The sequence below is a fragment of the Mobula birostris genome, chromosome 5, assembly GCF_030028105.1.
Source record: "Mobula birostris isolate sMobBir1 chromosome 5, sMobBir1.hap1, whole genome shotgun sequence".
NCBI lineage: Eukaryota > Metazoa > Chordata > Chondrichthyes > Myliobatiformes > Myliobatidae > Mobula > Mobula birostris.
Genome location: NC_092374.1, coordinates 33628051 through 33654572, shown reverse-complemented (window position 1 = coordinate 33654572; position 26522 = coordinate 33628051). Strand labels below are relative to the sequence as shown.

The 26522-nt window shown below is 39.8% G+C and overlaps 2 protein-coding genes across 2 annotated transcripts in view; one reads left to right on the top strand and one right to left on the bottom strand.

Annotated features, from left to right (window-relative positions):
• Positions 1-5761, bottom strand: part of dmgdh (dimethylglycine dehydrogenase) — a 124980-nt gene extending 119219 nt beyond the window's left edge. The window contains exons 1-2 of the mRNA XM_072257839.1: positions 5521-5761; positions 3829-4006 (exon numbers count right to left, since the gene is read on the bottom strand). Coding sequence (XP_072113940.1) covers positions 3829-4006; positions 5521-5660 — 318 coding nt within the window. The 5' untranslated portion in view covers positions 5661-5761. The remainder of the gene's footprint in view (positions 1-3828; positions 4007-5520) is intronic.
• Positions 5762-6006: 245 nt separating this feature from the next.
• Positions 6007-25067, top strand: bhmt (betaine-homocysteine methyltransferase). Its single transcript, XM_072257838.1, has 8 exons — positions 6007-6144; positions 6855-6987; positions 7889-8007; positions 8534-8725; positions 15909-16056; positions 19252-19434; positions 22275-22503; positions 24816-25067. Exons 1-8 carry the CDS (start codon positions 6022-6024, stop codon positions 25006-25008), a joined length of 1320 nt encoding a protein of 439 aa, XP_072113939.1. The 5' UTR covers positions 6007-6021; the 3' UTR covers positions 25009-25067.
• The last annotated feature ends 1455 nt before the right edge of the window (positions 25068-26522 follow it).

Below are 26522 nucleotides of genomic sequence, written 5' to 3'. Positions count from 1 at the left end.
GTTTGGGGACCTTAAATATATACTAGTGTAACTGGAGTCTTCATTCCCTCACTTGCAGACCCCAGTTAGTTTGGATTGGCGACAACATCTCCTCCACCATCTCCATCTGCACAGGTGCACAACAATTCCATGTGCTTGGTCCCCTGCTCGACTTGCTTTACACTTATGACTGTGAGGCTTATGACAGTTATGAGGCATAAACACTTATGACAGCTCCACTGCCATAGCTTGCTGATGACAACACCGTTGTTAGCCGAAACGAAGGTGGTGCCAAACAAGCATATGGGCAGGAGATTGAAAATCTGGCTGAGTGGTGCCACAACAACAACCTCTCACTCAATGTCAGCAAGACCAAGGAGCTGATTACTGACTACAGGAGGAGCAAAACAGAAGTCCCTGAGCCAGTCCTCATCAGGGGATCAGAATTGGAGAAGGTCAGCAACTTTAAATTCCTCAGTGTTACCATTTCAGAGGATTCGTCCAGGGTCCAACACACAAGTGCCATCACGAAGAAAGCACGACACTGCCTCTTCTTTCTCAGAAGTCTGCAAAGATCCAACATGTCATCTAAAAGCTGGGAAACTTCTGGGGATGTGCAGTGGGAAGTATATTGACTGGATGTATCACAGCTTGGTATGGAAAAGCCTACAGAAAGTAGTGGATACAGCCCAGTCCATCACGGGTAAAGCCCTCCCCAACACTGAGCATACCTAAATAGAGCACCGTTGCAGGAAAGCAGCATCCATCATCAAGGACCCCCACCATCTAGGCTATGCTCCTTTATCACTGCTGCAATCAAGAAGGAGGTGCAAGAGAATCAGGACTCACACCATCAGGTTCAGGAACAGTTGTTACCCTCAACGATCAGGCTCTTGAACCAGAGGGGATAAGTTCATTCAACTTCACTTGCCTCATCACTGAACTGTTCTCAAAACCAATAGACATGCTTTCAAGGATCCTTCATCTCATGTACTCAATATTTTGAGAACTATCAGTCATCGTTGACCATGGCCATTGCGTCCTAGCTGTCTAGATATGCAAGCCCGGCAGTACGAGAGCAAGCTGTTCCCCATGTAGCAAGCATCTGATGAACCCAAAGGAATGGCAGAGACCGGAAGTTTGGTACCAGCAGTGTCACAGGAGTTGCCAGTCAGCATGGAACTCAATGTAGGACTGCGCTAGGGACTCCAGTTCCGGACCTTTCCCTCAGAGTATACCCAAGAGTGGGTATAGGCACAAGGCAGCGGAGGTTTCCTTCTCCTAGATGAGCTGCCAACCATGGCTAACAAGCCCCATAAGCCCGAAGCAGCTGGTTTTAAGTCGCCAGTAACCTGTCTTTGTCCCTTCTCCTGTCAGTAGAAACTGTTCTGCTGGGCTTACTAGGTAAGCTACATGTGAAGACCAGGAGCTGAGCTTGGTTGTCAGGGGCTATTTGAGGTGCACACCATTGGGAGCATTTAATAAGTGGTGGGAGTGTCCCCATTACCACCCCCAGCTATAACAACCTTTGTTATATTTGTTTGTTTGTACTTACTGTGAATGTCCACAAGAAAATGAAATCTTAGGGTTGTATATAGTGACAAATATAGACTTCGATAATAAATTTACTTTGAAATTTGGTCCTGGTGTGAATGCTGCATAACTTACTCTCTAATGGGAGTGGGACAAACAGTCCATGAGCAGGATTTGGGATCCTTCATGATGTCACTGGCCCCTTTCCAGCATCTTTCCGTATATATTTCCTTGATGGTGGGTAGGCTGGTACTAGTGATGTGAATATCACTATTTGCAACAGTTTTATTAACTTTTATTTAACCAATCATTGAAATCTACAGTATAAGAGGCCTTTCAGCCTTGTGTCCAAGCCCAAGAAATTTTAGGATGAGGCAGAATACAGATTTAATTGTATGAAGAATAGGAAAGATTCATTTAGCAGGTTATACACCAGTAGATACATTATATATACTTCACTAAGGACGGTTTGGCACATGTAGAGTAACTTATCCTGAATATAACAAATACGCAGGCTGTGGTAGAATAACATTATTTAAAAATGTTTACAATAATACAATTTAACTGACATGTTTTATTAATTAATGATTTCATTAATAAAGTTAACGTAGAAATGGGGGCATTTAACATGCACATTCTGCACTAGAACACATTCTGCAAAACTGAAAAAGTAAAAATATCACATTACATTTTGCATTTGACATCAAAATAAATAGAAATTTTAAACTGTATATTTACAGTAGATCCACACATGCAATACAAAGCGCAATAAGTACAAAAGAATAAATTTATTTGAGGTATTATGGAATATCATAGTTTTTATATACATCAATAAATAAAATTTCTGGATACAATTCCTTACAAAATCCCATAATATTTATGATCATCAAATCACGTGATTCCGTCGCGGTAGCCAGTTGTCTGCCGTTGCCCCATGATACCCCCTCCAAAAAAAAAATGAGAAGTAGTTAACAGAAAACAATTAAGATATCACTGTTTCCAGTTATCATATAGAATACTACACTCCAGAATGTGGTTGAAAGCCTATCTCAAAAAATACGATGGCAAAAAAGTACAATTCAAATATCCCTCCTATCCCTCGCTCTTTCTTTCTGAGATGACTGTGCATCTTCTACTCACTAACTCAGTAATACTTATTCCCCAAGTACAAAGCTCTGTCCCAGGGAGAAGATAAATACTAGTGCTAACAGTCGGTCGGATGGAAGATATGAATTGCTGAACAACTCATCCTTACCCTCGTGTTTTTTACATGTCCCCCATACTGATTGGCAACATATTCCAAGCATTATACAAGACCTAAGCTTTTCCAGAATTCATTCTCACTTGAACCTGGCATATTGCAATGAATTAATTAATGTGCACAATCTTTGGGTATTAAACTGGCATTTTGTATTTCACAGACAGTCTCAAGCACTCCATATCTATTGAAGTACTTTTAATAATAGTCATGTGGTTGCAAGAAATGTAGTCGTAAGAAAAGCAGCAGCCAGGTTGAAAGCAGGAATGTTGCAATGACCAGATAAGCTATTTTTAGGGTTTCTCTTCCTGAAAATGTCACCAGTGCAATCTTCACTTCAGCTTTGGAATGGATTTGTTTAATCCAAGAGGACACTCCTGGAAGTGCAGCACTCTTAAGACTTGTGCATGAAGCATATTTGTGTGCTCATCACCTCTAAAGTAGGACTTGACTCATCGCGCAACCCTTCAGCTATCAGCTGACGAAAAGGATGCATGAGCTGGTTCACCCTGAGTTCTTGCGAACATTCACACTTCAGCTATCATGACCAATGGAAAAGGATCAATTGCCACTGGCTGCATGACAATACTTGCTGTAATTACAAAATATCTGCTAATTTACTTGGACTGGACTCCTGTAAATGTATTTCACTACATATAATGGCGGGAAGATATTTGGGATGTGCTACAAATGTTAAAAGCACTGTGTGAAGGCAAGACCTTCTTCCCTGCAACACTCCATCACTGTACATTCTGTGGGCCATGGAGATATGGTTGATTATTTTACTTCAACAGGCTAAAAACATAACAAATTCTCTGAAGGCAAAATACTGCAGATGCTGTAAATATGACATATAAAACAGAAAATGCTGTAAATACTCAGCGAGTTGGGGAGCTACTGGGGTGAATGGATACTTTTCATTCTCACACTTTCTGTATGATCTGCTGAGTATTTCCCATATTTTCTGCTTTATATTAGGTAATATTGATTTGAGACCTGCTAAACATGCTAGAAAGAAAATCCTGAGTAGATTGAAAATTAATTGGCAATTTCCTTACCGCATGCCAAGTAGAACCGGCTGTTAGCTCAGACTTCTCCAGCAAAACAACATCTTTCATCCCAGCTTTGGCAAGATGATAAGCCAAGCTAACACCGACACAACCACCTCCAATTATAACCGTTTCAGCTTTATCCTTCCACTTTTTCAAGGAGGATGAAGGTGGCTCATTTTCTTTCCTAATTTACAAAGGGACAAAAGAATTGGTCTTGTATTTTCAGTGTGGCAACTGTTTCAATTGATATGCTTCCAATTACACTTTGCTAGTAATTATTCTTTTACAATACATGTATATAAGTAATATACCCTCAACTTGCTTTAAAAACTGTTGCTGCATGTTTACGCATACAGAGCTACAGAAAATAAATGTGCCCTTCAACTCATTTAGTTGGTGCCAACTAGATGTACAGTATATATGCAGAAATGAACCTGGCACCTCAGTGCAAAAGGATGAGCAAGTCCAAGGAAGTAATAACTGTTGACAGAAGTTTATACCTGATCAATTTACAGTCGTGGATTATTTCTACATACTTCACAGAAACATCAAATGGTTACAGCACAGACGGAGGCTATTTGTTCCATCATGCCTGTGCTGAATAATGCATTAGCAATAAGCATAACCCCCACTCCTCAACCTGTTCTCCATTGCCCTGCACTTTCCTTTCAGAAACTTATCCAGCTCCCTGCTGAACACTACAATTGCACCTACCTCCATATTAACCCTGAAAAGGCAGGCTTTATTACTTTTCCTCATATCATTTTTGCATCTTTGGCCAATCATCTTCTTTGTATGTCTCCTTGATCTGGAATCACCATTAATGGAAACCGATGTTCTCTCTAACTTTCGTTATCCATTCTGTCTTTATCCTTCATGATTATAGGTGTCCGCCATAGGACTCCAACCCTATCATCCTGGAATAATTTTGTTAAATATCTTTGGCACTCACTCCGAATCTTTTACTGTTTTCCCACGGGACGCAATACTTCAGTAGTGTACCTCACACCTACATTCATAAAGACAAGGATCCCGTGTGCGAACAAGAGAGAATCCGCAGATGCTGGAAATCCAAAGCAACACACACAAAATGCTGGAGGAACTCAGCAGGCCAGGCAGCATCTATGGAAAAAAGTACAGTCGACTTTTCTGGCCGAGGTCCTTCGGCTGGAGACCCTTCGTTTGCATTTTAACTACATCCTCAATCTGGCCCGCCACCTTCAACTATGCACACATACCTCTAATGACTCCGTTTCAAATCAGAATCAGATTTATTATGACTGATTTACCTGAAACGTAATTTGGTTTGCGGCAGCAATACTTTTAGAATTGTACTTTATCGTTTATTCGGCCTTTTCTCATTCTTCGTTCCAGAACACTTCGCAGCATTAGATCTAACCCGCTACCATCACCCATTTTAAGCTCAGCTGAATGCCCCATTTAAGTTTTACGGTCTTCACGTTAAGAGATTAAATCCAAGATATATGATAAAGAAACTCAATATTTAAACGATCAGACATGCGCGCAGATGAAAGGAAAACTGGCTTCAATATGGTCAGAATATTTTTGCGACTGATTAAAAAGAGATCTTTTTATTTAAAAATTGTGCAAATTGAATATGATCAAGATTATATGCAGAGCTATCAGAAACGGGAACATTTTCAGACGTGCAAAGGCAGGGTTTCAGAAAGCACTCACCCTTCCTTGGATGGTTTGGTGGGTGGTGTGCTGCCTACACAACGGGCAGGAATCCACTGGGAGCGTCCTGCTAAAGCTGTCTGTAATGGCGATTTTCGATGAAGAACTTGGACTTGAAAAGCTTTGAGTAACCGCGACATGCTCAAATCCAACCCGAAACAGAAAATAAATAATTAAATCTAGCTGCCTCTCAGCACTTCCAAAGCCTTCTGTCAAGCCTAAACTCTTCGTAACCTCGTCCCATCGATAACCGGGAATACGCAAGAAGTTATCCACCAATCAGAGAACAGGAGACTGATATCTCCCGCCAATGAAAGAGCTGAATTTTGCTAATACGGGTCACAATCGTAACTGACCAATGGTAGAAAAGCAAGTGGTTTGCTGGTCTCGCAAATCACCAATGAGAGGGAAGCATGCCGTCTCCAGGATGCCGCCACCCGCCAATGAGAGGTTAGGGGTGGATCGCTGGCGTCCGCGACCCGCTCGGCGGTCTGTATAAAAATGTTTAAGGACCGACGTTGTGCTGAGGAGATCGGTGAAAGTTCAAGTGGAATAAGGGGTGACACATTCACGGCTGACGAGATGCCACCTGTGGGAAGCGAGAAAAAGAGCGCAGCACATAGAGTAACATCTTTATGCCGTTTTAAAGATTGTTTTCTTTGCCTAAGTTGTCACCTTGGTAACGTTGTCAGTGACGGATCTGTTGCTTTTTTATAGGAAGGAATGCCGTTGCTTTGATGGACGAGTATCACTGGCGTGGTGTTGCGATTCCCTAACTCCAGCGTTTCCTTGACGCGTCGCGACACCTCTGGGCCGGGCGCGGCACGAGGTGTCCGCTGGTGCGAGCACCCTCCCGTCCTCAGCCACCCACCTTCACCAGAGAGATGCACTGGGCGCAGATAACTGCGCACCAACTAAAGGCTGGCGTCAAGTCGCCCCAAGTGCGCAGACTGAAAACAGGCTTTCTTGGGCAATATGTTTTGTTTTTAACTAACTTCATCTAACGGCCAGGATGATACTGCTCTTTCACACTTATAGCAATGCAGCTTCGATAGAATTACGAGCGGGTTTGCTAGTCCTGATCGTTAAAGATTATTCGCGTTCCTGTTTTACTATTTATTTATAAATTTCAATATCTTGAACACTTTCTTTACTGTAACTAATTGACTGCCTAATGGGTGAATTCGGAGAAATTAGGTAACATTATCAATGGTGAGCCTAGCCCAGAATCTAGTAGGTTACACAGGCAGCGTGCCTTTCTAAATTATGTTTAAAATCTAATATATAAAATGTATATTGAATCATTGTGGTTAAGATGCGACATTTTATTGTAGGGCCTTTTGGAGCGTTTAGCATCTGGGGAGATCATTATTGGAGATGGGGGATTTGTCTTTGCTCTTGAGAAGAGAGGATTTGTCAAAGCTGGCCCCTGGACTCCAGAAGCAGCAGCTGAGCATCCAGAGGCAGGTAAGGCCATAAAAGCAAAAGCTGACTTTAATACCAACTTAAAATACTTTCTGTACCATTTATCACACAAGCTTCCTGTCATTTGGCAGGTCTAAAATCTTCAAAGCTGAAATCCAACAATATACTGGATAATACCACTGCAATTAGAGCACCAAATTATCATTGTCAGAATAAAATAGTTCATTTTAAATGAACCCATTGGCTTGCTCTCCACTCCATCTTATTAAGTTGGTTGCTAACTTGCCAGAAGAACATTAGGGTTTAGTTTTCTACAGAATATTTATTGGCTACATATCAGTGCTGACGATTTCAAAAAGCTGACTATTTGCATCTTCAAATTGAAAGGAATTGATACCGTTCCATGAATTCTTCAGTAGATTGTTTGTTTAAAATTTATACCTGATGTACATATTATTTGACTTGTGCACAAATGTTTGAATTTTAGGAATTGCAATTAATTTAATTATTTAAATCATAAACTATCAGTTGTTTGTGACAAGTAAACTTGACAGGAATCATAAAAGCAAAAAAAAAGCTTTTAATGAAAATAAATTGAAATTTGCACATCAATTAAACCTATTTCAAAAGAGATTTTTGTAGCATAAACAAAACTATAAACATACATAATTAATCCAGATTCAAATAGACTCAATCTATTCAACAAGGTAATTGGTTTTCTTATTTATAGTGGCAAAGACTTCTTTTATACATTGCTTGATTAACATGCAATGAAGTATCATACCAGGGTGTATTCTGATTTTTTTTCACATAGTTGAAAGTAGCATTAACCAATAAACAATTTTGTCTAAATTACTTAATGCTATAAAACTGAATAGTCAGTTAATCTTTTTAATGTGTAGAAGTAATTAAAGTAATTTAATGTTATTTTTAACTTTGACAGTGAAACAGCTGCACCGTGAGTTCCTCAGAGCTGGCTCCACAGTCTTGCAGACATTCACTTTTTATGCAAGTGAAGACAAGTTGAAGAACAGGGGAAACTACGTGGAGGAAAAAATTACAGTAACATCAATTTGTTTAATTTTTTTATTTATCTGGCCACAGATATTAAATAATGTAATTGTAGACAGTTTTGGATATTTATCTTAAAATATTTTTCCCTTCAAGAGTTTGTATTTAAATACCAATGTTAACATAGAAAATGTACCACTGTGTTTTGGACATGTAATTCAATAGAATCAAAGAATGTTTTTTGGAGGGGTGAATCAAATCTTGATAGTGAAATTAGATGGTAATTAGGTGAGAGCAAGTTAAAGGAATTTCGGAACCTGGGAGCAATGTGGCTAGAAGTGCAGCCATAAACAATGGAAGGAAGGGCAGGGAATATCCAAGAGGAGCAGCATCTGGGACCAAGAGTTAGATGATTGGGAGATGTAATATGACAGTATAAAATGGAAATGCTTACTGAACTATTTCTCAGATTTTTGTGCATAAGGCTTTATGTTGACTTAATATACTATGTTATTGTCATCTATAATTCTATACTGTCTGGCTTTTTAAGGCAAATTAATTTATTTTCTTCATTCAGAGCTCTAAAGTGAATGAAGCTGCATGTGATATTGCTAGGGAGGTAGCTAATGAAGGAGATGCCCTGGTTGCTGGTGGTGTCAGCCAAACTCCATCTTACCTCAGCAACAAAAGTGAGGCTGATGTAAAGGCAATCTTCAGAAAGCAACTGGATGTTTTTGTCAAGAAGAATGTGGACTTCCTTATCGCTGAGGTATGCAGTCTTTCCACTTAACTAGTTTCTGAATGTTTACCTTCTTTAAAAATAAAATGCCAATATGTTGACACTGCATATTGCAACAATGCAAGTTACTTGGATAACTTTTAACATATTCATTTTATCAACTTTTTTGTTGGAAAGTGCCTAACAAATCCTAATTACTTGATCTTGTGAATTGTGCTTGGTTGAATAATTGCAGACTGTTGCAATTATTCCTGCATGAGGATTGCATTTTCTTTCTAAGCAAGCAAGTGGTGAAGTTTCTTTCAATAATAACTAAAGCTCTTATTCCCATCCTTGGTAAGTACACATCAATTTCTTGAGTCAGAGTCCGGGTATTTCTGCTTAGTAGTGGTCATTACGGTTTTATAAACAGCGGCTAATATCTTCCTCTTAATTCAAAATTCAAAGTGCTGTTTCTACTGTTTATTTGTAGTTCACTAACAATCGTGGCTTAGAATGCGCTTTCATTTTATATTTTAACTAAAAATTGCAGTCAGTCACCATACACCTTAACACTTCCTAAAAGAAGTTAACAAGCTACTTAACCAGTATATAAATATTAAAGTTTCAGCTGTGAAGTGCACAATATTTGTGTAAAATGGCTTAACGAAGATTGAGAAAAGCACAATTTAGTGGCCAAGCACTGCAGGTACTGATTACCTTGGATTGAAGCACCAATCAGATTGTTGGTGAGGGAAGATCATCCCAAATATTCTAAAGTAAACAAGTGTGACAATTTTCTACTGATGAAGAGCTCTATCAACTATTTGAGGACCCAACAGGAGGTCCCGGAGAATTAAAGAAGAGTGCAAAGGTAAGGTGAAAATATTGCTATAAAATAGAACAGGCCATAGAAGACATGAAGAAAATTAATTATTAAAATAAATGCTGGAACTGCTTCAATAATGCAGAAAAATGTCAGAAATGAAGCAGCAATTTTTGCCTAATTGCACTGGCTGTGGTATGAAAATAAATATTTTAAAAATTCCTTTTTTTCTGTGCCCACGTTACCATCTCATGCTCTCCTGTTTAAAGGCAATCCCCTACTTTATAGAAGGGCATAGCATGGAGCACTATGATCAGACACCACTCGCTACACACAAGCAAGGTAATAGCTGATTTAATCGGGAAGGTGAGTCTGCAGAGTGTTGGAGCTTGGAGGGTATGTATTAGGTTAACATGGTCATGATGTAGATGTTGGCTGTGTAGACATAGAAGGGCTGTTAACGCACTTCTTTGTTTGCTCTGGCTAATTCCTGTGAAAGGTGAACTGCAGCAATCAAAAAATTTAATTGCACTTAGTACAATCATTTTGTCATGCATTGCACTACTTCATGATGGAGCTATTGTCTCAGCTGGATACAAACAAGTCCAGGCATTTTGGTTTTGTATAGCCAGGATCATTCCAATCATGCAAATGTATATAAAGGTGGAACTATACTCAGATGGACAATTGTACTTAAGTACTGAATGTCTCATTTTCAAGAACTCGCTGGTTCAGTAGATGCAACTGAAGAGCATTACTTGACCTATCTCCCATTGGATCAAGCTGATGCTGAGGAAGAAGGGCAGAATGGCTTGCGTAATAGTTAATCAGCCAGTGGATGCATGAAAGGTGCCCCCCCCGCTTCCATCTGCTCATTATCAGTATCCTGAATGCTGAAGATTTGTTTGCCTTGATGCACAACAGGATCAGTTCATTCCAAAGAGGAAGGAAGATTCCAAGGGGAGTAAGGGATGACCGTGGATGACAAGGGAAGTCAAGGACAGTATAAAAATAAAAGAGAGGAAGTATAACATAACAAGGATGAGTGGGAAGCCAGAGGATTGGGAGATTTTTAAGGAGCGACAGAAGATAACTAAAAAAAGCAATACGGGGGGAAAAGATGAGGTACGAAGGTAAGCTAGCCATGAATATAAAGGAGGATAGTGAAAGCTTCTTTAGGTATGTGAAGATGAAAAAATTAGCTAAGACCATAGTTGGACCCTTGAAGACAGAAACGGGTGAAATTATTACGGGGAACAAGGAAATGGCAGACGAGCTGAACAGGTACTTTGGATCTGTCTTCACTAGGGAAGACACAAACAATCTGCCAGATGTAATAGTGGCCAGAGGACCTAGGGTAACGGAGGAACTGAAGAAAATTCGCATTAGGCAGAAAATGGTGTTGGATAAACTGATGGGACTGAAGGCTGATAAATCCCCAGGGCCTGATGGTCTGCATCCTAGGGTACTTGAGGAGGTGGCTCTAGAAATCGTGGATGCATTAGTAATCATTTTCCAATGTTCTATAGATTCAGGATCAGTTCCTGCGGATTGGAGGGTAGCTAATGTTATCCCATTTTTTAAGAAAGGAGGGAGAGAGAAAACAGGCAATTATAGACCAGTTAGTCTGACATCAGTGGTGGGGAAGATGCTGGAGTCAATTATAAAAGATGAAATAGCAGCACATTTGGATAGCAGTAGCAGGATAGGTCCGAGTCAGCGTGGATTTATGAAGGGGAAATCATGCTTGACTAATCTTCTGGAATTTTTTGAGGATGTAACTATGAAAATGGACATGGGGAAAGCCAGTGGATGTAGTGTACCTGGACTTTCAGAAAGCCTTTGATAATGGATAGAAAATTGGTTGGCAGACAGGAAACAAAGAGTAGGGATTAATGGGTCCTTTTCAGAATGGCAGGCAGTGACTAGTGGGTTACCGCAAAGCTCGGTGCTGGGACCGCAGCTATTTACAATATACATTAATGATTTAGATGAAGGGATTAAAAGTAACATTAGCAAATTTGCAGATGACACAAAGCTGGGTGACAGTGTGAAATGTGAGGAGGATGTTATGAGAATGCAGGATGATTTGAACAGGTTGGGTGAGTGGGCAGATGCATGGCAGATGCAGTTTAATGTGAATAAATGTGAGGTTATCCACTTTGGTGGCAAGAACAGGAAGGCAGATTACTATCTGAATGGTGTCAAATTAGGAAAAGGGGAAGTACAACGAGATCTGGGTGTCCTTGTTCATCAGTCACTGAAAGTAAGCATACAGGTACAGCAGGCAGTGAAGAAAGCTAATGGCATGCTGGCCTTCATAACAAGGGCAGTTGAGTATAGGAGCAAAGAGGTCCTTCTGCAGTTGTGCATGGCCCTGGTGAGACCCCACCTGGAGTATTGTGTGCAGTTTTGGTCTCCAAATTTGAGGAAGAACATTCTTGCTATGGAGGGAGTGCAGCATAGGTTCACTGGGTTAATTCCAGGGATGGCGGGAATGTCATATGTTGAAAGATTGGAGTGACTGGGCTTGTATACACTGGAATTTAGAAGGATGAGAGGGGATCTGATTGAAACATATTAAGGGATTGGACACGCTAGAGGCAGGAAACATGTTCCCGATGTTGGGGGAGTCCAGAACCAGAGGCCACAGTTTAAGAATAAGGGGTAGACCATTTAGAATGGAGTTGAGGAAAAGCTTTTTTACACAGAGGGTTGTGGATCTGTGGAATGCTCTGCCTCAGAAGGCAGTGGAGGCCAATTCTCTGGATTCTTTCAAGAAAGAGTTAGATAGAGCTCTTAAAAATAGCAGAGTCAAGGGATATGGGGAGAAGGCAGGGACAGGGTACTGATTGTGGATGATCAGCCATGATCACAATGAATGGCAGTGCTGGCTCGAAGGGCCGAATGGCCTACTCTTGCACCTATCGTCTGTTGTGTATAACCTCTAGCAGGATTGGCTCTGTGTCAAGCATGAATAACAATGCAAACAGTAGAAAAAGTAGGAGCTCCTTGTGAACATTCCCATTGCTATTATGGGGGATGAGCTCCAATATGTATTCACAGTTGGATTCAGCAAGCACAGAGAACTGTTGCTATAAAAGGCACTCAGAAAGTCAGATGCACCAAATAAGCGCAATGCAAGCAAATTCTCTAAACTCTCCTCTCAAAAGGGAAAGAATGAGGCATTATTTTTCATCTTTTCTATTTATCCATTAACATTAGTAGTAGTAGTCATACTTTATTGATCCCGGGGGAAATTGGTTTTCATTACAGTTGCACCATAAATAATAAATAGTAATAGAACCATAAATAGTTAAATAATAATATGTAAATTATGCCAGTAAATTATGAAATAAGTCCAGGACCAGCCTATTGGCTCAGGGTGTCTGACCCTCCAAGGGAAGAGTTGTAAAGTTTGATGGCCACAGGCAGGAATGACTTCCTATGACGCTCTGTGCTGCATCTCAGTGGAATGAGTCTCTGGCTGAGTGTACTCCTGTGCCCACCCAGTACATTATGTAGTGGATGGGAGACATTGACCAAGATGGCATGCAACTTAGACAGCATCCTCTTTTCAGACACCACTGTGAGAGAGTCCAGTTCCATCCCCACAACATCACTGGCCTTATGAATGAGTTTGTTGATTCTGTTGATGTCTGCTACCCTCAGCCTGCTGCCCCAGCACACAACAGCAAACATAGCACTGGCCACCACAGACTCATAGAACATCCTCAGCATCGTCCGGCAGATGTTAAAGGACCTCAGGAAATAGAGACGGCTCTGACCCTTCTTGTAGATAGCCTCAGTGTTCTTAGACCAGTCCAGTTTATTGTCAATTACTGAGTGAAAGGTGACTTTACCACCTCCCTGTCCAGGTAAGTTCTTGGGTTCTCCAAGAATTAGGAACTCACTGGGTCTCAAGTAAATTTTAAAGGGCTGATTAGTCAGCCAAACATCTGAAGGCAAAGATAATTGATCCTGAAGAAGATTGTCTACCTTTGCTCTAAAGTCTTATAAATCCCCTTCAAACTTCTTTGAAGAGCTTTTTCTGTGGAAATAGGAGGATGGAAGTCCCTTTGCAAAGCAACCAATTACAATGTAGGATCAAGGCAGCTTTTGCCCTTATCCTTCAGAAGAAGGGGGTCACTCACTTTTCCTTGCAAGTTGAGTCCAATGTTTGACTTGCATGGTTTAGTAGACTTAACGCACACGCAATGATGTATCTGGTCATAGTGTGGCTCAGCCGGAATTCTTGTTTACGTTGTGAGCTAACATAAATCAATCATTATCATGATGAGCTGCGCTCCAGGAATGAAGCTTAAGGAATAGTATAGGGGCAATCAGTTGGCGCAGAACTAATGAATGTGGAACTATCAATCGTTGTATAGGAAAGAATAGCTATGACAATGATGTAGGCTGTGATTTGTCTACATTCACTGCACTGGTGGACAGAATAAATTAGTCCCCTGCCTCAAATGGGGAGCAAGGACAAACATTTGTTTGCAACATAAGGAACCCTGCACCTCAAGCACTAAACAATTAAATAAAATGTATTTGTTTTTACCATCATATAACCTGCTGTGTTCATTGTGCAAGAAAAATAAATTTTGTTTTTACTGTGAGTGGCTCCTGGTAGTTGATTCATGTGTCCTTTTTGGTATGTATTGAAAAATCAGATCTTTGCTCATTTGGTGATTTTTGCCAGTTGTTGGAAGTTCCTTATTACACTTAGCAGACAGCTTGCATCATCCTTTATCATATCCTAATGTATTTATGTTACATTGGAGCTACTACATGATGTCTCAATCCATTAGTCCCACAGCTACCTTTCTTTCACCTTTATCCTACTACAGTTACTTTACCAAAGCAGTTTGCCATAGTTGTTAAAAAGTCACCACTTTTAGGAATGCAGTAAATTTCCATTCTTTTCAAACTTTTTAAAAATCCAGTTAATTAGTTGCTATTAATTTAATTGCACTTTTATTGAATACTTTGGCTTGTGTTGTTTCTAATGTAAATATTCCAAGTAGATCCGCAAACAACCTGTATTTCTTGTGAATCAAAATCTGATCTTATTCAATAAAATAGTCTGGAAGAACAAGCTAATAATAATAATCTCTTAAAATAATCACAAGAAACAGAGTACATGTTGGACCATAATACAAAATACATTTTTTTCAAGTTCAGTAAAATATGGAAATAGAAATTGAACATTTTTAAAGCAAAACATTTCAGATTGAAAGTAGCCAGATGTTACTGTATACAACACCCTGTGGCCTTTTCCCTCCATCCTTCCATGTTATCCGCCCTTCTGCTGAAACTGCAATGTATTTGCGCTTCTTTCACTGGATTCTGGTCACAGTGTGGACACTTCTAGAAATGGGAAAACCAAAGAGTGGGTGACAGCTTACTGTATGTCTCTGTCCAGCCTGTTAGAACATTGAGCTCATACAAAACACAAACTGCTGGAGAAACTCAGTGGATCTTGTGTCTCCAAATTTGCCTGCCATTTTAATTTTCCATCTGACCAATTCAACTTTAAACTTTAATTTCTGCCACCCTAGCTGCACTATTTATGATAGTCAATTAAATTGAGCAGCATATCTTTGGGATGTGGGAGAAAACCAAAGCACCGGGGGAAATCCATACAATCATGAGGAGAATTTGCAAACTCCACACAAATGATGCCCAAGGTCAGTATCACATCTGACGCCTGGAGCAGTGCGACAACAGCTGCTCACTGTGTGATTCAATCTCCCTCCATCTCCTCCATATTACAGTCCCTTTCTTCAACCAGCTTTCACTTGAAATTTGTTTTATTCTAATTTTTTTTTGACAGATGGTATTTTTGCCAAATATTTTGCTTGTCATAAATACTGCATATTTTCTGTATTTAACACAAAATGTAAATTACTGTTAAGTGGTATTTACATACCACAGAGATGATAAGCTAGGTTAAGCAAGCCTGGGAAAATCAATTTTTGTGTACATAAACTAGAGGAGATTAAAATTAATTCCAAGTAGAATATTAGTACAAACATATTTCTAATGTTCTTTGTTCAGTTACAAAGAGCTGAAAAGTAAAACCTTTTTACATTTACTCAACTACACTTTTAGTCACTTGTACGTTTTCTGCCTTGGATCATATAAAAAGTTCCAGATGAATACATTTATTTGACCCATCTGTTTCAATGCATTTTTGCATTTAAGGGATAGAAACATTTAAACTAGTGCAGATGAGTTGTGTAATGCTCTCCTTAACATTCTGCTTGCAACTAACCTTTAACTAACATCATCTGGGAGGAAAGTACGAGCCGTAGGTTTTCGTGGAACTATTTTGTTATTGGAAGCTTGGTCCTGGACAAGTCAAATTTGTATATTATGCCCTGTTGCTCTTCCTTGCAGTATTTTGAACACGTGGAGGAAGCAGAATGGGCAGTCCATGTTTTGAAGGAATCCGGCAAACCAGTTGCTGCCACCATGTGCATAGGTCCAGAGGGTGACCTGGCTGGAGTATCAGCTGGGGAATGTGCTGTCAGACTTGTAAAGGCAGGTAAGACAATTCCTCAAACTTTCCTTTTGGGTAAAGAAGCTATTCCCAATATTGTCCTTGTATATTTTTCTTGTTTTTATATGGTTTATTAAATACTTTAATTTTCTGGAAATTTATGACAATGGACAGGCTTTATCACCAGTGCTTATACTAAAGCACAAAATTACATCCTAGTAATCTTTTATTTGTGAAGAACTTGGCTTAATAATGTATAAATTTCTATCTAGGGCAATGCTTGAAATTCTCAAATCAATTAGGTAATATTGGCCAGGTCATTACATTAAATTGTATTAAAATGGGATCATCCTTCTAGACAATTGCAAGGTTCCTAGATTAACAGTAATTCACTTTTCCTTTCTGGCTGGAATCCACCAAAACAGCAGAAAATGCCACTGTGGCACAACCAGACTAGCGCTTCCTAATCATAATACCCTTGCGACCTTCTCTGGTTCATTCTAATTGACTACATTTGGCTGGTGCAGTCATATAGAGCCAACAATCATTCTTTAGCCAGATAATGCTTCTGATTGGGCAAGTCATAGAGTGATGAAGACAGTATTCAGGTAAGTTTTAATACACAAAATTCATTCCTCATGCTGGAAATGCCTACACTGACTCCTCAGAGTTACAGTTTCCCATGTGGTTTAATACCACAGGACATGCATTGAAAGTAAGGAGGGGTAAGTTGAAGGGGGATATGAGGGGTGTTTTTTTACTCAGAGTTGTGGATACCTGGAATGTGCTGCCTGATATGGTGGTAGAGGCAAGTATACTGGAGGCTTTTAAGAGACATTTGGATAGGCACGTGAATGTAAGAAAGATGGAGGGATATGGACATGGTGTAGTTAGGAAGGATTAGTGTTTGGTGTTTTTGATTTGCTTTTAGCTGGTTCAGAACAACATTGTGGGCTGAATGGCCTGTTCCCCTGCTCTATGTTCCCCTGTTCTATGTTCTATATTTAGACCTTCTTTCCATCGTGAAGAGTTCCTGCTTTAAATTCCAAGTTGCCCAGCTAAGATTCAAAGCCAACATTTGTAAATCTACTGAATGGATTTTTGACATAAAATTCCTGTTGCATAACAGACATTGTGGGGCTACACAATTTGAATTTCACTGGCAACATTTCTGCCAAAGTATCCCAGAGGCTACAGGAAAACTAATCTCAGGCTACATCCACACTAGACCGGATAAATCCGTAACTGAGCTTTCTCTCTTCATTTTGGCCCTCCATCCACACTGAAACGGCGTTTTCCTCCCCCGAAAATGGAGATTTTCAGAAACGCTCTCCAGAGTGTTTAAATCTGAAAACGCCGGTTGGCCGTCGTAGTGTGTACGGGGTAAGCGGCTAATTTTAAAAACGCTGTCATGACGTGCCGGAACAAATGGTGGCGGCAGCGCGGCATTTCATTGTTTTCTTGAACGCAACCTCCAACACCACAACGACAATATCTGATAATAGATATGTAACATCCTAATGTAACATTGTATGGAAATACAAGATAACACTGATGCAGACATGTTTTATACATTTAACAACGTGCTTTATTAATGTATCACTTGTGCAAACATTCAATAGATGCAATTGTCACTTTTGCCCAGTAACTCGTTTTATTGCACATGTTAAATACAGCAAAATTATACACAAAGACATGGCAAAAGTAAAGGCAAACAAATGAGGTGACAGCAAATTTCACTTTTGCCCAGTAACAAGCCTTATTGCATTTAGTTGTAGCTGTTGTCCCTTTCATCGGTGAAGAGACTATGGCTGTAGGAAATGTTTCTGGGTAAACACGCACCAAGCCTTTCGTTTGGCAATTTCCTTTTAAGTTTTACTAGTCTGTATGGACAAACGCGCACCAAGTATACCATTTCCTCTTTGCTTGTTTTCTGTGTGTCCTGTGCATGTCCAGTAGGAGGAGATTCACCCAAATATCCATTTTAATGTGGACAGAGGTATTTTTAAAAATGCTTAGTGTGGACGCCTGTTGTTTTTACACGAGACAGGCGTTTTCAAAACTTATCCAGTCTAGTGTGGATGGTGTTTTCCGCCCAAGTCCTTTATGTATTTGATTTGCTTTATCAAAGAGTCACTTGAATAAAGAAATCATAACACTTCCAATGGTGCCTACAGCACTCCTTCCCCAATGATCAGACCTTGAAGTCCTCTACTGCCACTACTACTACCACAATACAACTTTGCTGTCTGCCTTCTAAGAATAAATATTTCTTTGGCCTACCCCATGCTCCAGACACTTAGCAGAATCAGCTTCTTAATCAATACATTATTCTAGCTAGATGTTTCATTGACTACTCTACCTATGCACTTCCAAGTTCTCACCTCATTTGGTACTTCAGTTATATACGAGAGAAAATCTGCAGATGCTAGAAATCCAAGCAACACACATAGAATGATGGAGGAACTCAGCAGGCCAGGCAGCCTCTATGGAAAAGAGTACAGTTGACGTTTCGGGCTGAGACCCTCCAGCAGTTACATACACGATTTGTTTGCTGGCAGGAGGGGAGTTTCACAGCTCACTGATATGCTACTGGGGGAGAAAAGTGCTGTTCAGGATCAGCATGATGTACGTATTTTCAAATTTCTCCAACTCTTTAGATTAACTTTATTTGTCATGCATACATCACAACATTGAAACACACTGAGATGCATTGTTTGTGCCATCATTTGTGTTGGGGCATCCCACAAGTATTGCCATGCTTCCGGTGCCAACACAGCATACTCGGAACTTACTAACCCCAACTGGCATATCTTTGGAATATGGGAGGAAACTGGAGCACCTGAAGAAAAAAAGCCACACGGTCTCTGAGAGAACGTATGAACTCCTTACAGACTCTGGCAGGAATTGAACCCTAAGCCACCGTAAAATGCTGCGCTGGTCCACGACACTACCATGCCATTATTATCAATACTGTACTGCATTTCTTTGTCCAATTTGAACAGTTTGGATAGTGACTGGAGAATGAAGTAGGCTGAATCGTAGCACCAAGCTATAACAAAATCATGATGACAAATTAGCACCAATTATTTATATCACAGTCCCTGGCAAAGGTGGTATTTCCTTTTTTTGGCAGTGAATGTTTTATTTTAGATAATAGTTTGTATATATGATTTAAGAAATTTGGATAAGACTGCTTCATTGGTTTCCCCGCTCAATGTCCAAATTCTTTCTTTTTAGGTGCTGACCTCGTTGGAGTGAACTGCCATTTTGATCCGACCACTTGCCTTAAAGCTATAAAGCTTATGAAGGAAGGATTAGAAGCTGCGAATCTGAAGGCTTACTTAATGGTGCAGCCTCTTGCCTTCCACACACCTGACTGTAACAAGCAGGGATTCATTGATCTACCAGAATTCCCATTTGGTAAAGTTTAAATTTCTTCAAATTCCTTCTGACATGGTTGCAGATAAGACTCAAGACTCAAATGAGAACTAGGCCCTTTCTGATTGTCACTGCATCTCTTTGTAGTTGAGGCGGGACAACAATCTGGAGAAAAGCGAAACAAGAAAATTTCAGGGTCTTTGTTAGCAAAGGTTCCCTCATGAGAAGCTCATCCACAAGATAAAAGTGCATCCATGATAACCTGGCCATTTTGATTCATGATTGGCTTTCCCATAGAAGCCAGGGTAGTCATTGGGTCTTATTCTAGCTGGAGATCCATGTGAAAATGTAGATTGCAGAGTTAGTAAGTTCGCAGATGATACTTAGATTGATGATGCTGTGGCAACACAGAAAACTCTGGAGGAACTCAGCAGGCCAGACAGCCTCTATGGAAAAGGGTACAGTCAACGTTAAGGCTGAGGCCCTTCAGCAGGACTGGAGGAAAAAAGATGAGAAGTCAGAGTTAGAAAGTGGGGGGAGAGGAGGAAGAGATACAAGGTGATAGGTGAAACTGGGTAGTGGGAGGGGTGATGTAAAGAGCTGGGAAGTTGATTGGTGAAAGAGATACAGAGCTGGAGAAAGGGGAATCTAACAGAGGACAGAAGGCCATGGAATAAAGTAAAATGGGGAGGAGCACCAAAGGGAGGCGACGGACAGGCAAGGAGATAAAGTGAGGGAGGGAAAGGGATGGAGAATAGAGGGAGGGGCATTACTAGAAGTTCAAGATGGTGTTATGGATAGTGTAGAAGACTGTTAGAGGATACAGTGGGATAGAAGTAAGTTGCACTTGTAAGCAGATGGCATTTAATTTGGGCATGTAATGTGTAGCACTTCAGGAGATTGAATGTAAAGGGTATGCACAATTAATAGCAGAGTCCTTAACAATGTTTCTATACAGAGAGATCTTAGTTTCCAAATCAATAGCTCCCTGAAAGTGGCCACACAAGTTGTTGGGGTGGTAAAGAAGGCCTATGGCATACTTGCCTTTATTAGTTGAGGCATTTAGCTTAAGAGTCAGAAAGTTATGTTGCAGGCTTATAAAACTCTGGTTAGTCTATATCTGGAGTACAGCATTCACTTCTGGTAGCTCCATTAAAGCAATAATTGAAGGTTTTGGAGAGGGTGCAGAAGAAGTTTACCAAACTGCTGCTTGGATTAAAGAGCATGAACTATAAGATGAGGTTGAAAAAAAAAAGCTAGAGTTGTTTTCTCTGGAGAGGCTGAGGCTGAGGGTAGACTGGTAGATGTTTATAAGCTTGAGAGGTAGAGACAAACAGTCAGTAAAACTATTACTAGAGGACATGAACTAAAATGAGAGGGGATAGCTTTAAAGGAGACATGCAGTACAGGATTTTTTTACAGAGTGGTAGGTGCCTCAAATGCGCTGCCAGAGGTCATGTTGGAGGCAGATACAAGAGAAGTGTTTAGGATGCTCTTAGGTAGGCATATGATGGAGGGATATGGATAATTTTAGGCACAAAGGATTAGTTTAATTAGGTTTCATTAGCTTAATTACTTCTGTACAACATCATGGGCCAAAAGTCCTCCCCTGTGCTATACCACTCTGTTATATAGAATGTGTTCTGTCAGTGAGCAAACAAATTATTTTGTCAATGGCTATAAACTCACAGGGTTTTAACTATCTAAGTTGATGCTCAATAAGTATCAGTAAGTTTGAGTGCATGAAATTTGGAAATGTTAACTAAATTTGGGAATGTCCTTGTATTTATTTTAGTCTTTACCCAATGCTACCCCGTCAGTAGTATGGTGATAATGTGTTATTTATACCTTATCCTTTCTACCTATCTTTGGATTGCTTGCTGTACTCTCAAAATACCTGATGATTTGTTTCCGAGACTTACTGCTAGTCCTCGTGCTCTGAATCTACCAATGATCTACTGGCACTTGTAGCACAAATTATGTACAGAAGGTCATTAGGTTTATTATGCCCAGTGGGATCAAAGCCAATGATCTCTCATTACCACAAATGTTTTTAGTGCTATCATTTTCTTCTTGTTATATGGTGGACTGTGTCTATATTAATCTTGCTAGTCCAAGCAAAAGGTCTCCCTGCATTGCTTACATATTTAGATGTGGATCATTCAGTAAAAAGTTGAGAATTTACATTCCAGTCCCAATGGGTTTCTTGGAAGAAAGGCATTGAAGTGTAGCCAATTAGTGGTGACATTTACACATGGCAATGGCAATGACAAAAAGCAAAGGTAATTTTTTTTGAAGTTGAATGTGGAAGGCTAATCAAATTTTGTATTCTAACACATAACTAGACAAAAATGTGGAAAAGAAGTACCTAAATTTCTTTGAAACATAGCCAGGATTGTATCTTCTGGTATTGACCCATTGGTATTTTCAAGATTAATGCTGAAGGCGAATGTAAACATCAGTAAGGTTTCCATTCCTAGTGTCCACATGCTATTAAAAGGATGAAGCTGATATATCTCTTGTTTTGGATCTCCTCTTTGGTGTATGCATTCTCATAGATACCACCACTATAGTGTACTGTGCACCAGAACTGGATGAATGTAAAGAATTTTGTCACACTGCAATCAGAAACTTAAAAGCTAGATGTTAGTTGCCAGCAGAAGCCATCTTTCTTAGTCATATATATATATCTATCTCTGTCTGTCTGTCTTGGGCAAGTACCCATCTCCTCCTCTCTGCTGCCCCAGCATGCCCATGCCATTAATAACCATGTCTGAGTTTCCTTGGTGTTAAGGATCAGATATTTTAGCACCAATGGACACAGTATACAGCATAGAATTTGTAGAAAAATGACATCAATTTCTTTTTCTTTCCTTTAAAAGCTCTGGAGCCACGAGTTCTCACTAGATGGGACATTCATAAATATGCCAGGAGTGCGTACAACCTGGGAGTCAGGTACATTGGAGGCTGCTGTGGCTTTGAGCCTTATCACGTTAGGGCCATAGCTGAAGAATTGGCAGCTGAGAGGGGCTTCCTTCCAGTAGCTTCAGAGAAACATGATGCCTGGGGAGGTGGTCTTGCTATGCATACAAAGCCTTGGGTGCGAGCAAGGTACGAGAAATTTCTTGTGTTATGTATCTCACACAATCTATTGGAAATAATTTCATACAAAATATCAGACACCAACTTTTTTTTCATTTTATTTCATACCTTTAATCATAGTCACAATTACCTGTGCAGATAAAATGATTTTGGCAAAGTTGAGTAAACCTATTCAACATTCTCATTACTTTGATACAAATTTAACCAATTTCTCCCGGGATCAATAAAGTATGAATATGACTACGACTATTCTGAGGCAAAAATTAGATCAATTTACAACAGCAGGACTCAAAAGTAAATTTCCATTTCTCAGTGATTCAGTCAATAACTTTGCAGCATTTTGTCTTTTTCAAATACTTTTCCTGAAAAACTGTATGGTAACAACATTTTTAAGGTACCTGTTATGTCTTGTAACTTCAAACCATTAAATTAATTCAAAGGAATACATGGGCATTTGAAACATGAGTCTAACTTTGTGTCTTAGTTTAAGCAAGACGCACATGTATCGTGTGGTAACATGACGATATATGCAATTGACATTTTTTGCTTATAATGAATTGTATAAACAACAAAGAATGTTTACTCAGCCAATATATTTACAAGATTACTCAAATATTACTGAAATATTAAATACACAACAGTACCCATGTTGAATTTGGGCCTCCTTAGCCTTGGAGTGTGTGTTTGATATCAGTTGTTCAATTGGACTTGCCTTTTCAAATCTCATTCCCTGAATGTCAGATTGCAACCAAAGGACAGCAGTTGGGATCCTCATCCTGAAGAGTGTCACACGCCACCAACTTTACTCTAACCCAACTTGCATAACCCCAATCACTACCACCGCTTGGGACTGCAAAGGTCTTTTTTAATGGTGTTCTTGTTTCACTTGTTTTTCTTGGGTGTTGTCTCTAATCAGGGTGCCTGTGATGCTGCTGCAAATAAGTTTTTCATTGTACCTGAGCATACATGTATTCATGCATATGACAATAAACTCAACCTTGACTTTGAAGTGCAACACAATGAAGAAATTCCATTCACCGTAAATCTGCTGGTTTTCCTGAATCTCAGTTTTCCCCTGTAATGATCAGCAATGCTGCTGGTCTCAAACAAAGATGTTTTTTTTCTAAAATTTTATTTCTTGAGCTACAGCATGGATGGACCTTTCGGCCTTTCAAGCCTTGCTGCCCAGCAACCCCCGACTTACTTACATATTGATTGGCATACAACGCACAATAAGTCCTTCTGGCCATTTGAGCCACAATGCTCAGCAATCCTGCAATTCAATCACAGGATAATTTACAATGACAAATTAACCTATCAGCTGGTATATCTTTGGACTCTGGAAGGAAACCTCCATGGTCATGGGGAGAACGTACAAACTCCTGACAGTCAATGGCAGGAATTGAAACCGGTACCATAAAGCACTGTGCCACCCGTGTTCTGTCAATTGTTAACTATTTGTGGAGTGCAGTTAGAAAAACAAATCCCCTCTTATTATTCTGATCTTGTCTCCATCTCTGGAAACATGCTGAAACATTAGCTTTCACAGAAATTGGAGAGTGTGAGCAGCTTCAAGTTCTTGGGTGTCAAGATCTCTGAGGATCCAACCTGGTCCCGACATATTGATGCAGATATAAAGAAGGCAAGGCAGCGTCTATACTTCATTAGGAGTTTGAAGAGATTTGCTATGTCGACAAATCAACAAATACACTCAAAAACTTGTATAGATGTACTGTGGAGAGCATTCTGACAGGCTGCATCACTGTCTGGTATGGGGGGGGGGGGTGGGGAGCTACTGCACAGGACCAAAAGAAGCTGCAGAAGGTTGTAAATCTAGTCAGCTCCATCTTGAGTACTAGCCTACAAAGTGCCCAGGACACCTTCAAGGAGCGGTGTCTCAGAAAGGCAGTGTCCATTACTAAGGAACTCCAGCACCCAGGGCATGCCCTTTTCTCACTATTACCATCAGGTATGGGGTACAGAAGGCACACACTCAGCGATTCAATAATAGCTTCATCCTCTCTGCCATCCAATTCCTAAATGGACATTGAACCCTTGGACACTACCTCACTTTTTAAAAATATTTAGTATTTCTGTTTTTTGCATGATTTTTAATCTATTCAATATACATATACTATATAAAGTATACTGATTAAGATTTACTATTTATTTATTTTCTACATTATGTATCGCATTGAACTGCTGCTCCTAAGTTAACAAATTTCACGTCACATGCCAGTGATAATAAACCTGATTCTGATTCTGAAATTGTTCCTGGTTCCTCATCAATATTAAAGCATTTTCCATTAACTGTTTTACAGAGCTCAGAAGGCATATTGGGAGAATCTAAAGCCTGCATCTGGCCGACCATATTCATCTTCCCTTTCAAAGCCAGATAGCTGGGGTATGACTAAAGGAGACAATGACCTAGTTCAACAAGTGGAAGCAACATCTGACAAGCAATTGAAAGACATGATTGAGAAGCAGAAGAGTATTTCTGGAATGGTAGCTTAATGTTCTGTGCAGACAAAAGTACTAAATATGTGAATAAAACCTTGAACCATTGAATATTATTTTGGATTTTAATGTGTTTGTGTATATAGTGAGTAATTTTTTTTGCCTTCCTGATTCCAGTATAAAATGCTGGTTGTGTTCCTGTTGTAGAGGTCTGAGAAATACCACTGTCTCTAATCTGCGTTTGTTTAACCACATAGTAAGCTTTAATGAAGATCTTCCTCACCTTGCTCCATCGGATTGCATGGACAAAAGAACAAGTCACATTACAAGGACTTGAGCACTTAGCGAGTCTTCAATAAACCCTCCACTACCTGGCTCCTTCTGTCCACATCCTCTACCCCTTCTCAGTCCACCTACCGATTCGTCTCACCCCTTATCCTCTGCTCTGCATACCAGCTATATTTCCACTCCACTCTCAGTTCTGATGCAGGGGCTTGACCTGTGGGAGGGGTGTGACCTCCCCCATCCTTCCCTCCACTGCATATTCTGCTTGTCCCACCAATTTCCTCCAGCAGTTTGTCTTTTGCTCATTTCAATAAAGTTCTGTTGAGCTTTGTTTGAAAACAAGGTTAGAATGTACTTGCAGTAAGGGTTAAGAACATTTATTTTTAAAGAAGAGGTGTCATTTTCAGAATCTGTCCTTGGTATCTGTCACTCAGTTCTCAGCTGCTATTTATAATCCCTGGCCATCTCAGGGCAAAATGTATAGGTATGAAATTCTATTTTCTGGTAGAGGCAAAGGGGAAGGTGCTTTTAAACCTTGGTTTCTGATTTCACATTCTCACATGATGGAGTTTACTGGGGGAAATAATAGGCAGTTTCATGGCTGACAATTTTGCAGTTTAAAAGATTATACAGTACTAGGAGAGCTGAAAAGTAAATGCTCCACGTATTTAACCTATTCTGGAAAAAATGCAAAACTTCCGTTTAATCAATAAATTATAAGACCATAAGACGTAGGAGCAATCTATTCTGCCCAATTCTCTTCTCCCCCCCCCCCATTACATTTGAGCCCTGACTAATCAACCCTCTCACTGTGGTCATATTTTAGTGGGTGAGTTTCTATAAAATGTACCACAGTGCTACTTTGAACATATTTTGTACTAATTTTGGGTAGTGGAAGTGGACACATGTTGCACAGGTTTAGTGAAAAGGACTCCTAAGCACATGTTAACTGTGTGTAGAGTGCTTTTAAGGAAAATTTACTTTAAAGTGAAAAGATATACATACATGAGGGTATTCTGCAATTAAAATTAAGATAGGAACAATATCACTGTACAAAATCTAAAATTGCATCTATATCGCTAAGAAGGATATCTTAAAGGGTTTTTTTTGTTGTATACAGTTTCTCCCTGGTGACTGGAAGACCTATTCCACAGCACTAAAAACTAAAAACATTATTCCATGTTTTTGCTGGTAACCTAGCAACTGGCTTACCATATTCATCTTCCTTTTCATGATTCTTTTCTCCTGAACTCAGTCATAATTGGAAGTATTTTGTATATATAGTT

Bases quoted from the DNA above. Each gene is read 5' to 3' on its own strand.
- bhmt (XM_072257838.1), top strand. From the start codon at position 6,022: ATGTTTAAGGACCGACGTTGTGCTGAGGAGATCGGTGAAAGTTCAAGT. The intron at 16,057-19,251 runs GTAAGACAATTC...CTTTCTTTTTAG, and splicing joins TGTCAGACTTGTAAAGGCAG to GTGCTGACCTCGTTGGAGTG. The intron at 22,504-24,815 runs GTACGAGAAATT...ACTGTTTTACAG, and splicing joins AAGCCTTGGGTGCGAGCAAG to AGCTCAGAAGGCATATTGGG.